General features: G+C 44.0%; 1 protein-coding gene across 5 annotated transcripts in view; it reads right to left on the bottom strand.

The window, feature by feature from the left end:
- sidt2 (SID1 transmembrane family, member 2) overlaps positions 1 to 12500 on the bottom strand; it is a 43034-nt gene that overhangs the window by 16151 nt on the left and 14383 nt on the right. For 3 of the 5 annotated variants that reach the window (XM_082179983.1, XM_082179985.1, XM_082179987.1), the window contains 7 exons: positions 5704 to 5805; positions 5489 to 5572; positions 4575 to 4674; positions 4413 to 4478; positions 4237 to 4330; positions 2590 to 2645; positions 2453 to 2464 (listed from right to left, as the gene is read on the bottom strand). In XM_082179983.1, the coding sequence (XP_082036109.1) occupies positions 2453 to 2464; positions 2590 to 2645; positions 4237 to 4330; positions 4413 to 4478; positions 4575 to 4674; positions 5489 to 5572; positions 5704 to 5805 (514 nt within the window). The remainder of the gene's footprint in view (positions 1 to 2452; positions 2465 to 2589; positions 2646 to 4236; positions 4331 to 4412; positions 4479 to 4574; positions 4675 to 5488; positions 5573 to 5703; positions 5806 to 12500) is intronic. The other 2 variants (XM_082179984.1, XM_082179986.1) reach the window with 1 other exon arrangement.

The raw sequence follows: 12500 nt of genomic DNA, 5'->3' as shown, positions 1-12500 counted from the left end.
TGCAGGAGTGACGTCACACACTCACACAGCTCATCTTCATCCGCTTGTTGAGTCATGATGTAAGCAGTGCTGCTTCTGGGTCCCACAGCGCTTTATGATTATTCACATTACACATATAGGGCCCTATTTTAAAGGTGCCCTAGAATGGATTATTTTATTATTTTATAATGTTTCCTGGGGTGCCCTTATAATGTTAGTATGTTTTTTAGATCAAAATTTGTTATAATTTATAAATAAAAGGCATATTTCCTAGCCTGATTTGAACACTCTGTTTGAAGGGGCAGATTGAGGGCCCTATTTTAACGATCTGAAACGCAAGTGTCAAGCGCAAAGCGCAAGTAACTTTGTGGGCGGGTCTCGGCGCTGTTGCTATTTTCCCGGCGGGATAAATGACTCTTGCGCCCGGCGCAAATCTAAAAGGGGTTGTTCTGAAGTAGCTTCATTATTCATAGGTGTGGTTTGGGCGTAACGTGAAATAAACCAATCAGAGCGACATCTCACATCACCTTTAAGAGCAGGCGCGCTTGTTCTAAAGCGGATTCCTATTATAACGGCGGATTTGCCAGACGCGCGCCAGGAGCGGTTCACAGCCGAGGAGACCGACGTTCTCATCAGGGACATTGGGGATGGAGAAACCCACCCAAATTAACTTCGGTTAAACAGGCGTATGATAATTTGGGTAAATGTGTAAGCTAGATGTATGCTTTTATAATAAATTGTCTGTCTATCTATCTATCTATCTATCTATCTATCTATCTATCTATCTATCTATCGTAATAATGTATGATTTGCAAAAATGAAAACTGCTGCTTCTGTGTAGATGAGAGAATCAAAGTGCGCGTTGTGCACACACTACATTGATTATGGCCAAGCATGCGCCCTTAAAATAGCATATGAATAACATGCGCAACGCGCCACTGACTTTAAACTATTTTTTCCTGGTTAGTGGCGCATTTGTTTTCTAAACCTGCAAAATAGCATGTAGGAACGTTTGCGCCGGAACACGCCTCCTCTTTGCGCTGAACCGCCCCCGGGAGCGCAAGTGTATTTCCTAACTTACCGCCGTGCGTCTGAGGAGGGAAAAGTCCGCTTTGCGCGGGTGCAAAATAGGAATGATACATGCGTCGGTGTACAAAGTCAATTGCGCTGGGTGCAAGATAGGGCCCCTAGGCTACAGCGTCCCGACACACATATGGATGATTTATGAAGGACTGCATCTGGAGAGATGAATATTTCTGTAGATTATCAGCATTTGTTGTTTTGTTTGGACCCAGAAGCAGCGACGCGTGACGTCAGACTCACGAGTGGACCCTCACTGATATCTCACACACACTGCTTCATCACTGATCTCTCACACACACTGCTTCATCACTGATCTCTCACACACTGATCTCTCACACACACTGCTTCATCACTGATCTCTCACACACTGATCTCTCACACACACTGCTTCATCACTGATCTCTCACACACACTGCTTCATCACTGATCTCTCACACACACTGCTTCATCACTGATCTCTCACACACACTGCTTCATCACTGATCTCTCACACACTGATCGCTCACACACACTGCTTCATCACTGATCTCTCACACACACTGCTTCATCACTGATCTCTCACACACACTGCTTCATCACTGATCTCTCACACACACTGCTTCATCACTGATCTCTCACACACACTGCTTCATCACTGATCTCTCACACACACTGCTTCATCACTGATCTCTCACACACACTGCTTCATCACTGATCTCTCACACACTCTGCTTCATCACTGATCTCTCACACACACTGCTTCATCACTGATCTCTCACACACTCTGCTTCATCACTGATCTCTCACACACACTGCTTCATCACTGATCTCTCACACACACTGCTTCATCACTGATCTCTCACACACACTGCTTCATCACTGATCTCTCACACACACTGCTTCATCACTGATCTCTCACACACACTGCTTCATCACTGATCTCTCACACACACTGCTTCATCACTGATCTCTCACACACTCTGCTTCATCACTGATCTCTCACACACACTGCTTCATCACTGATCTCTCACACACTCTGCTTCATCACTGATCTCTCACACACACTGCTTCATCACTGATCTCTCACACACACTGCTTCATCACTGATCTCTCACACACACTGCTTCATCACTGATCTCTCACACACTCTGCTTCATCACTGATCTCTCACACACTCTGCTTCATCACTGATCTCTCACACACACTGCTTCATCACTGATCTCTCACACACTCTGCTTCATCACTGATCTCGAGATCACTCAGCAGATTGACTCCTGCAGGATCATGTCCAGAACTACACTAACGCCAGGAACATTAGTTCCTCTTGACTTCTGAGGAGAGTTAGTCTTGTGTGTTAGTGAGACGCACACACACACACACACACACACACACACACATACACAGATCTTACCCAAGAGAGATGCTAAACGTATACAAATATGCAGAAAAGAGAATAAAAGAACAAACATGTCAATAAAGTGCCTCATTAAAGACTTTAATCTCGATCAATCAATCAATACCAACTAACTCATACAGGTGATCAGTTACCTGTCTCTGCAGGTGATGCGTCAGGGTTCAGAAGCCCCTCCCTCTTCCTGTTCATCCTGAGGGAGACAGAGTGTGATTGGCTGACATGTGATGACGAATGGAACATCGACTCAGTTACTGAACTGAACTGAGTCAACATTTTTGCCTTGAACTGAACTGAGTCAACACTGTTGCCTTGAACTGAACTGAATCAACACTGTTGCCTTGAACTGAACTGAGTCAACACTGTTGCCTTGAACTGAACTGAGTCAACACTGTTGCCTTGAACTGAACTGAGTGAACACTGTTGCCTTGAACTGAACTGAATCAACACGGTTGTCTTGAACTGAACTGAATCAACACTGTTGTCTTGAACTGAACTGAATCAACACCGTTGCCTTGAACTGAATCTACACTGTTGTCTTGAACTGAACTGAGTCAACATTGTTGCCTTGAACTGAAATGAGTCAACACTGTTGCCTTGAACTGAATCAACACTGTTGCCTTGAACTGAATCAACACTGTTGTCTTGAACCGAACTGAATCAACACTGTTGTCTTGAACCGAACCGAATCAACACTGCTGTCTTGAACCGAACCGAATCAACACTGCTGTCTTGAACCGAACCGAATCAACACTGTTGTCCTGAACCGAACCGAATCAACACTGTTGTCTTGAACCGAACCGAATCAACACTGCTGTCTTGAACTGAACTGAGTCAACACTGTTGTCCTGAACTGAATCAAAACTGTTGTCTTGAACTGAACTGAATCAACACTGGTGTCTGGAACCGAACTGAATCAACACTGTTGTCTTGAACTGAATCAACACTGTTGTCTTGAACTGAACTGAATCAACACTGGTGTCTGGAACCGAACTGAATCAACACTGGTGTCTTGAACTGAATCAACACTGTTGTCTTGAACCGAACTGAATCAACACTGTTGTCCTGAACCGAACCGAATCAACACTGTTGTCTTGAACCGAACCGAATCAACACTGCTGTCTTGAACCGAACCGAATCAACACTGTTGTCTTGAACCGAACCGAATCAACACTGTTGCCTTGAACTGAACTGAGTCAACACTGTTGTCGTGAACAGAACTGAATCAACACTGTTGTCGTGAACAGAACTGAATCAACACTGTTGTCGTGAACAGAACTGAATCAACACTGTTGTCTTGAGCAGAACTGAATCAACTCTGTTGTCGTGAACCGAACTGAATCAACACTGTTGTCTTGAACCGAACTGAATCAACACTGTTGTCTTGAACCGAACTGAATCAACACTGTTGTCTTGAACAGAACTGAATCAACACTGGTGTCTTGAACTGAACTGAATCAACACTGTTGTCTTGAACTGAACTGAATCAACACTGTTGTCTTGAACAGAACTGAATCAACACTGGTGTCTTGAACTGAATCAACACTGTTGTCTTGAACTGAACTGAATCAACACTGTTGTCTTGAACTGAACTGAATCAACACTGTTGTCTTGAACTGAATCAACACTGTTGTCTTGAACTGAACTGAATCAACACTGTTGTCTTGAACTGAACTGAATCAACACTGATGTCTTGAACTGAACTGAATCAACACTGTTGTCTTGAACTGAACTGAATCAACACTGTTGTGTTGTGCTTGACCACAGACTCTCGTGTGTCGCACCTCTTGTTCTCCACACAGGCCACCAGGAACGTGAGCAGGTAGAAGGACAGGAAGATCCCCAGACAGAAGAGCATCCCCATCACATACACCTCGGCTGGAGAACACAGAGCCAATCAATGAACGGACGAACAAACGAACAAATGAACGACTGAACGAACGTGTAGTGTGCAGCTCACAGTTAATGGCAGGAGTAACGATCACATCCAGAGTCTTACTGCGGTTCCCGGGGTCCAGCAGCTCGTCTGAGGACACACACACACACACACACACACACACACACCGTCAGTAAAGCGAGGGCACTGATTGGCCGCTGCAGTGTAACGGGTAACAGCACTGACCGGGTAAGAGCGGGTAGAACCGCAGCGGTCCTCCACACGCCTCATCCTCAGTCTTCACCACCACCACCACATAGAAGCTGTTGCTGGGGAAATCCTTCCTCTGCACACACAGAGAGAGAGATAGAGTGTGTGTGTGTGTGTCAAGTCAAGTCAAGTATATTTGTATAGCGCTTTTCACAATACAGATTTTATCAAAGCAGCTTCACAGTATTAAATTAAAATAATACAACAAAGTTTGTTTCAAGAGGAATTTATTGATTGATAAAATTAAATTAAATATCCCCAAAATATCCCCAACTGAGCAAGCCAAAGGCAACAGTGGCAAGGAACCGAAAAACTCCATCAGGTGACCTAATGGTGTCCTAAAACTCCATCAGGTGACCTAATGGAGAAAAAAAAACTTGGGAGAACCCAGGCTCAGTCGGGGGCCAGTTCTCCTCTGGCATTTATGAGCTAGAGGCCGGATTGTAGTTTGAACTGTGGGATTATATGAATGCCTGGCTGAAGAGATGCGACTTTAATCTAGTTTTAAACTGGGAGAGCGAGTCTGAGCAACGAACAGTATCAGGAAGACTATTCCAGAGTTTTGGAGCCAAATGTGAAAATGCTCTCCCTCCTTTGGTGGTTCTGGATATCCTAGGTATGACCAAAAGCCTTGAATTTAGTGATCTTAAAGAGCGCGATGGATTATAGGGCGATAGAAGATCCGTTAAATAGACTGGAGCTAAGCCGTTTAGGGCTTTATAAGTCAGTAGCAATACCTTGTAATTAATACGGAACTTTATAGGTAACCAATGCAGTGATGATAAAATTGGTGTTATATGATCATATTTTCTTGATCTCGTAAGAACTCTAGCGTGTGTGTGTGTGTTAGTGTGAGTGTGTGTGTGTGTGTGTGTGTGTGTGTGTGTTACCTGCACTGTGATGGCAGCTCTGGTGGTCATAGTCTGATACATTCCAATAAACGCCACATTATTATCCAGATCATAAACCGGACACTAGACAGACCAAGAGAGAGAGAGAGAGACACACACAGATATGAGCACAAACTCTGACACCTGTGTGTGTGTGTGTGTGTGTGTGTGTGTGTGTGTGTGTGTGTGTGTGTGTGTGTGTGTGTGTGTCTCACCAGGATGTCCTGTATGGACATGACGGAGCAGGGGAAGTTCTTCTGCGAGTTCACCTTCACGATCACTGTGTCCACACCGTCAGGAAACACATACTTGAAGAACTGAACACACACACAGTTCATCAAACCAGTCCTAAAGCATTCACAGATCTGCACTAACAGCGACCCCTGCTGGACAAACTCTGCCATTACACTCAACCATAGTTTAACCAAAACCCGTCCATGGAAAGCCTGTTCACTAGCCTGGTTAAAACCAGACCATTCTCAGTAGTAACTGAGTTATGGTCTGGCAAAGCTCCATAGACAAATAATTTCCAATGGGGCGTCACCAACGGACGTCGCTCAAATGCCTCTGGGCGCAGTTGGATAGACCTAAAACCAATCAGAGCGATCGTCATCGTGTAAAGCCGTATGCTGCGTCCCAATTTGCCTAAGTTACACTACGCCATAAAAGTATGTAGTCTTTTTGTGAAGAAAAGGTTTTTACTTTTGAATGTGTAGCAAAAAAGTAGGCAAGCTTTGGGACATAAGTTACTACTTCATCATCTTTATCGGACGGATCTGTCGCGTGCATCCTGTCACGTAAACTGCCCTGTCAATCATCTTATCACAGTTAAAATTTAATTTCCTACCGTTTCGGAGAGAAATGTAGCAGCACGTTCATCTGCCACTGGGTCTTTCATGGAGACTGTCCTCATGTGTTTGCAATTTGAATATAATAATGCATTTAAAAGTTGAACGGACGTCGCTCAAATGCCTTTTGGGCGCAATTGGATAGACCTAAAACCAATCGAGATCGTCATTGTGTAAAGACCGCCTCAACGTTTCTGATTGGTGCCGCGATTTCTAGGCCATGGAAATGGGCTTGAATGAGCTCTTTGCCAGACTACTTCTCGAGCAAATCTGAATTTGCCGGAAGTTGTCTGGGTTTTTCCAGGCTACCTGTTCACTCCAACGCCCTATTAAGTCCTATTGGTTGTAGTTCCACCAGAGTTCCACTGGGGGTGATCGCCCATGAGTGCAGAATGAATGGGAGTCTATGGCGCTAGACGGCTAAATTTGTCTCTTTCACCCGATTGCCGTTGAGAAATCTCAGATTTGATTGTAGGTTTTGCAAGTACAACATGGGTTATAGGTCGAAAGTTGAATGAACGAGTATTTATGTCCTTTCGATTTCTTACAGGTTGAGTTGTTGTTGCCCATAACACGCTAGCATTCTGCTAATGAACGCTGATTGGTCAGTGAAGGACTGATTACGACCAGAGAGACCGCTTGATGGCATCGTGGCATCCGAAGCGGGACCAGAAACAAACAAAACAAAAACTCTTCTAGCACGTGTATTTACCTGTGTCAGCTGTGTTGTGTGTTGACCTGTGTCAGCTGTGTTGTGTGTTGACCTGTGTCAGCTGTGTTGTGTGTTGACCTGTGTCAGCTGTGTTGTGTAGTTACCTGTGTCAGCTGTGTTGTGTGTTTACCTGTGTCAGCTGTGTTGTGTGTTTACCTGTGTCAGCTGTGTTGTGTGTTGACCTGTGTCAGCTGTGTTGTGTAGTTACCTGTGTCAGCTGTGTTGTGTGTTTACCTGTGTCAGCTGTGTTGTGTGTTGACCTGTGTCAGCTGTGTTGTGTAGTTACCTGTGTCAGCTGTGTTGTGTGTTTACCTGTGTCAGCTGTGTTGTGTGTTTACCTGTGTCAGCTGTGTTGTGTGTTGACCTGTGTCAGCTGTGTTGTGTGTTGACCTGTGTCAGCTGTGTTGTGTAGTTACCTGTGTCAGCTGTGTTGTGTGTTTACCTGTGTCAGCTGTGTTGTGTGTTTACCTGTGTCGGCTGTGCTGTGTAGTTACCTGTGTCAGCTGTGTTGTTTGTTTACCTGTGTCAGCTGTGCTGTGTAGTTACCTGTGTCAGCTGTGTTGTTTGTTTACCTGTGTCAGCTGTGTTGTGTAGTTACCTGTGTCAGCTGTGTTGTGTTTACCTGTGTCAGCTGTGTTGTGTGTTGACCTGTGTCAGCTGTGTTGTGTAGTTACCTGTGTCAGCTGTGTTGTGTGTTTACCTGTGTCAGCTGTGTTGTGTAGTTACCTGTGTCAGCTGTGTTGTTTGTTTACCTGTGTCAGCTGTGTTGTGTGTTTACCTGTGTCAGCTGTGTTGTGTTTACCTGTGTCAGCTGTGTTGTTTAGTTACCTGTGTCAGCTGTGTTGTGTGTTTACCTGTGTCAGCTGTGTTGTGTAATTACCTGTGTCGGCTGTGTTGTGTGTTTACCTGTGTCAGCTGTGTTGTGTGTTTACCTGTGTCAGCTGTGTTGTGTGGTTACCTGTGTCAGCTGTGTTGTGTGTTTACCTGTGTCAGCTGTGTTGTGTGGTTACCTGTGTCAGCTGTGTTGTGTGTTTACCTGTCAGCTGTGTTGTGTAGTTACCTGTGTCAGCTGTGTTGTGTGTTTACCTGTGTCAGCTGTGTTGTGTGTTTACCTGTCAGCTGTGTTGTGTAGTTACCTGTGTCAGCTGTGTTGTGTAGTTACCTGTGTCAGCTGTGTTGTGTAGTTCCCTGTGTCAGCTGTGTTGTGTAGTTAGCTGTGTTGTGTAGTTACCTGTGTCAGCTGTGTTGTGTGTTTACCTGTGTCAGCTGTGTTGTGTAGTTACCTGTGTCAGCTGTGTTGTGTGTTTACATGTGTCAGCTGTGTTGTGTGTTTACACTACTTCCTGCTCAGCTACTGTTCGGACGCTCTTGCTCACTGCTCCGCGCTTTGCTCTATCGCTTTTATATTTTATCTTCTATACTTTTATAATTTGAGCTCCTTTTATCACCTAATTTTAACTTCAGCAAATCAGCACAGTGCTCAAACGACAAAGTTTGGATTACTACAAAAACGCAGAATTCTTCTACCCGACCAGCTTACATTCCGGGGAAAGGAAAACACAACTGCCTACAAGGATAAGAGAGAAAATGCCTCTTCTGGAATCTACTTGCTGCACTAACTGCCACAGACTTTTACAAAGGATTGCAGTTCTTGAAACAAAGTTATTTACGGGACCACCAAACCAGACGGAACACACAACAGAGCTTCGTCATGGACGCCCTCAGCATATAGCCGGTGAGTCCCATGAAACTAGTGCTCCTCGACAGGTAGAGAAACAAGCCGATCGACTTACGAATCGATGGCACAAACAGGCAGCGAGACCCAAAGGCACTCGAGACATCAGATTGTCACGAGCCTCACATATTACCGCAGTAGCATCCTCTACCCCAGATACAGCTCTGACAAGGACTGCAAACACTGGTCTCCTGCCAACACCTATACATCTTGAGAACAGATTTGAAGTACTAATGAATGTAAATGAGGAATCCCCAAACGTGATGAATGTGATCGAACACAGACTGTATCAGCCAGTAGCTAACACTGATGCTAACTGGCGCTCAAGGTCGAGCAGACACCAGGACTCTGATAGTGGGAGACTCCATAATCAGAAACATTAGCTGCAGGGATACAACTACATGCTGCCTTCCACAAGCAACAACTTCTGATGTAAACAGGGAACTTCAGAACATTCTAATGAAACATAAGACTGCAAATCGACTCATCATTCATGTGGGGAAGAATGACATTCATAAAGAGCAGTCAGAACTCCTTAAGAAGGATTTCAATGAACTTTTTGAAACACTTAAAAAACTGAAAGTTCAGACATTCATCAGTGGACCACTCCCAGCAAGAGGAACAAACAGGTTTTCACGGTTGCTTGGGATTAATACATGGCTGCAAAAAACCTGCAATATAAAAGGAGTAAACTTCATTGACAACTTCAATCTCTTCTGGAGTCAGAGACAACTATTTCATCGGGATGGCCATCACCCAAACAAACTTGGTTCAAGAGTGTTAAAGGACAACATCTACTTCTCCCTCAATCATCTTTCTGCAGTGTGTGCCAATCCACTCAATCAGAACGGCACACACACACCTGGACACAGTATGAATGACCACAGGACTTCACTTCATGATGTTGACATATCACACAAGGACAATGATAACACCACTGAGCCACAACAACCTCTGCTCACGGACACAATCTCAGCTGAGCCCTGCCCACAGAGCTCACCACAGACAGACACATCAGAACTGCTCCAAGATTCAGCACCCAAGGACGACTTCCTGGAAAACAGCCAGGGAAGCCAGGACAGCATATCACAGCCTCCTATAACACCAGAGCAACAGCCCCTTTCACCAGACACGTTCTCCCTCTCGCCAGCAACTCCACTCCTGTGCTTCTCACAGAAAATGGAAGAACTTGTGCATGCTGGAACCAGACTATCACACTCTTTTGCTGCAAGCCCCCAGATATCAACCAAAAAACGTCGGGCACCGCTACCACCAAAGCCTGCAGGCCCAGCTCGCCCTCCCCCTCCTTCTGTGAGAGCTCTTCGGCCTCTGCCACAACGCCAGGGCCCACACCCTCCTCCATCTGCTCGAGGTGAACCAAAAACAACTGATACCAGCTCTCAGTGATGTGTGTCGGGTCCCCGTTTTGATAACAGTAACTTTCTCAAATGTTTACAGAACAAGCGGGAACCCAGTGTGCCTGTATCTTTCTCTATTGCTGTTCTATTACAAGATAGAAAGTCTAAGGCCTTCAATAGCCGTACAGCAAACTCAACTAATCTGGTGCCTATTGCACGTCTAACTAAGATTGGTGTAGGGAAAAAAAGTAAGACTGTTAAGTTAGCAATTTTAAACATCCGCTCACTTAAAAATAAATCACTTCTAGTCAATGACTTAATAACCACAAACAACCTGTATTTTATGCTTCTAAATGAAACCTGGCTAGAAGACAGCTGCAGTGCAACAATCCTCAATGAAACATCCCCTCCTAACTTTACTTTTATGAGTGTCTGCAGAGCTGTTAAGAGAGGTGGGGGTCTAGCTGCTCTTTTTAAAGATATCTATCAATGTAAGCAAATATCATTTGGGAACTACACGTCTTTCGAATATCTGGGTATTGTATTAAAAGGTGCTCCACGCATTTTACTCATCATTATTTACAGGCCTCCAAAATACTCTCCAGCCTTTGCTGAGGAATTTACAGAACTGTTATCAACAATTACCTCAGAGTTTGACTGTTTTGCCATTGCTGGAGAATTGAACATTCACATAGATAATGCAGAAAACAATATGGCAAAAGAAATCAAAACTGTTTTAAAAACTTTTGATCTGACTCAGCATGTACATGGACCCACACACAATCATGGACACACTCTAGATTTACTTATCAGTAAGGGTCTAAACATCTCATCGATTGTTATTAAGGATGTAGCACTGTCTGATCATTTCTGTATTTTCTTTGATATATTGATCTCTCCTGCCACTGAAGCTAGATCTGAGTCTGTCAAGAAGAGATGCTTAAATGAGAACACTAGTGTACTATTTATGAAGGCTATATCCTTAACACCAAGCATATCTGCTGACTCTGTTGATTTTCTCCTTGATTCTTTTAACTCAAAAGTTAAAAGTGCAATTGATGATATTGCTCCTGTGAAAGTCAGGAAGAAGAGTGGCAGACAAAAAGCACCTTGGAGAAACTCAACAGCAGTGCAAAATATGAAAAGACAATGCAGAAAAGCAGAGCGCATGTGGCGGAAGACAAAACTTGTAGTCCATTATAACATCTACAAAGACAGCCTTCATGCTTTCAATATGGAACTAGGCAAAGCTAGACAGACTTTCTTCTCAAATATTATAAACTGCAATTTAAACAACACACGCACTCTTTTTGCTACTGTAGAGAGACTGACAAACCCCCCAAGCCAGATTCCCAGTGAAATGCTCTCAAACAGCAAGTGCAGTGAGTTTGCTTCTTTCTTCTCTGACAAAATCAATAATATCAGAAAGGTGATCAGCACATCCTTGAGTTCCGCTGGGGTCAGACAGATCAGACCACCTGAGAAAGTAGTAACTTTGTCTGATTTCAAAAAAATTGATGGCAAAATTTTGGTAGAAACCGTACAGCACCTTAAAACATCAACATGCGCTCTTGACACACTTCCCACATCTTTTTTCAAAAGTGTGTTAAACAGTTTAGAAGCAGATCTTCTAGAAGTGGTAAATGCCCCACTTCTCTCTGGGAGTTTTCCAAACTCCCTGAAAACTGCAGTTGTCAAGCCCCTCCTGAAAAAGAGCAATCTGGATAAGACCATATTAAGCAACTATAGACCGATCTCAAATCTTCCTTTCATAGGCAAGATCATTGAAAAAGTTATCTTCAATCAGCTGAACAAATTCTTAAGCTCGAATGGATACTTTGATAATTTTCAATCTGGTTTCCGGCCGCATCACAGCACAGAGACAGCGCTCATAAAGATAATAAACGATATTCGCTTAAATACTGATTCAGGAAAATTATCAGTGCTGGTACTACTCGACCTCAGTGCTGCATTTGACACTGTCGATCATAACATACTTCTTGACAGGCTGGAAAACTGGGTGGGGCTTTCTGGGATAGTCCTAAAATGGTTCAGGTCATACTTAGATGGGAGAGGTTATTATGTTAGTATAGGAGACCATAAGTCTGAGTGGACATCCATGACATGCGGAGTCCCTCAAGGCTCAATTCTTGCGCCACTCCTGTTCAACCTGTATATGCTCCCAATGAGCCAAATAATGAGAAACAACCAAATTGCTTACCACAGCTATGCAGACGATACACAGCTGTACTTAGCCCTATCGCCTAACGATTACAGCCCCATTGACTCCCTGTGCCAATGCATTGATGAGGTCAACAGTTGGATGTGTCAAAACTTTCTTCAATTAAACAAAGACAAA

This window comes from Leuciscus leuciscus (genome assembly GCF_965113295.1).
Source record: "Leuciscus leuciscus genome assembly, chromosome: 9".
Lineage (NCBI taxonomy): Eukaryota > Metazoa > Chordata > Actinopteri > Cypriniformes > Leuciscidae > Leuciscus > Leuciscus leuciscus.
The sequence above is the reverse complement of the archived record's forward strand: the minus strand, read 5'-3'. Positions and strand labels throughout refer to the sequence as shown.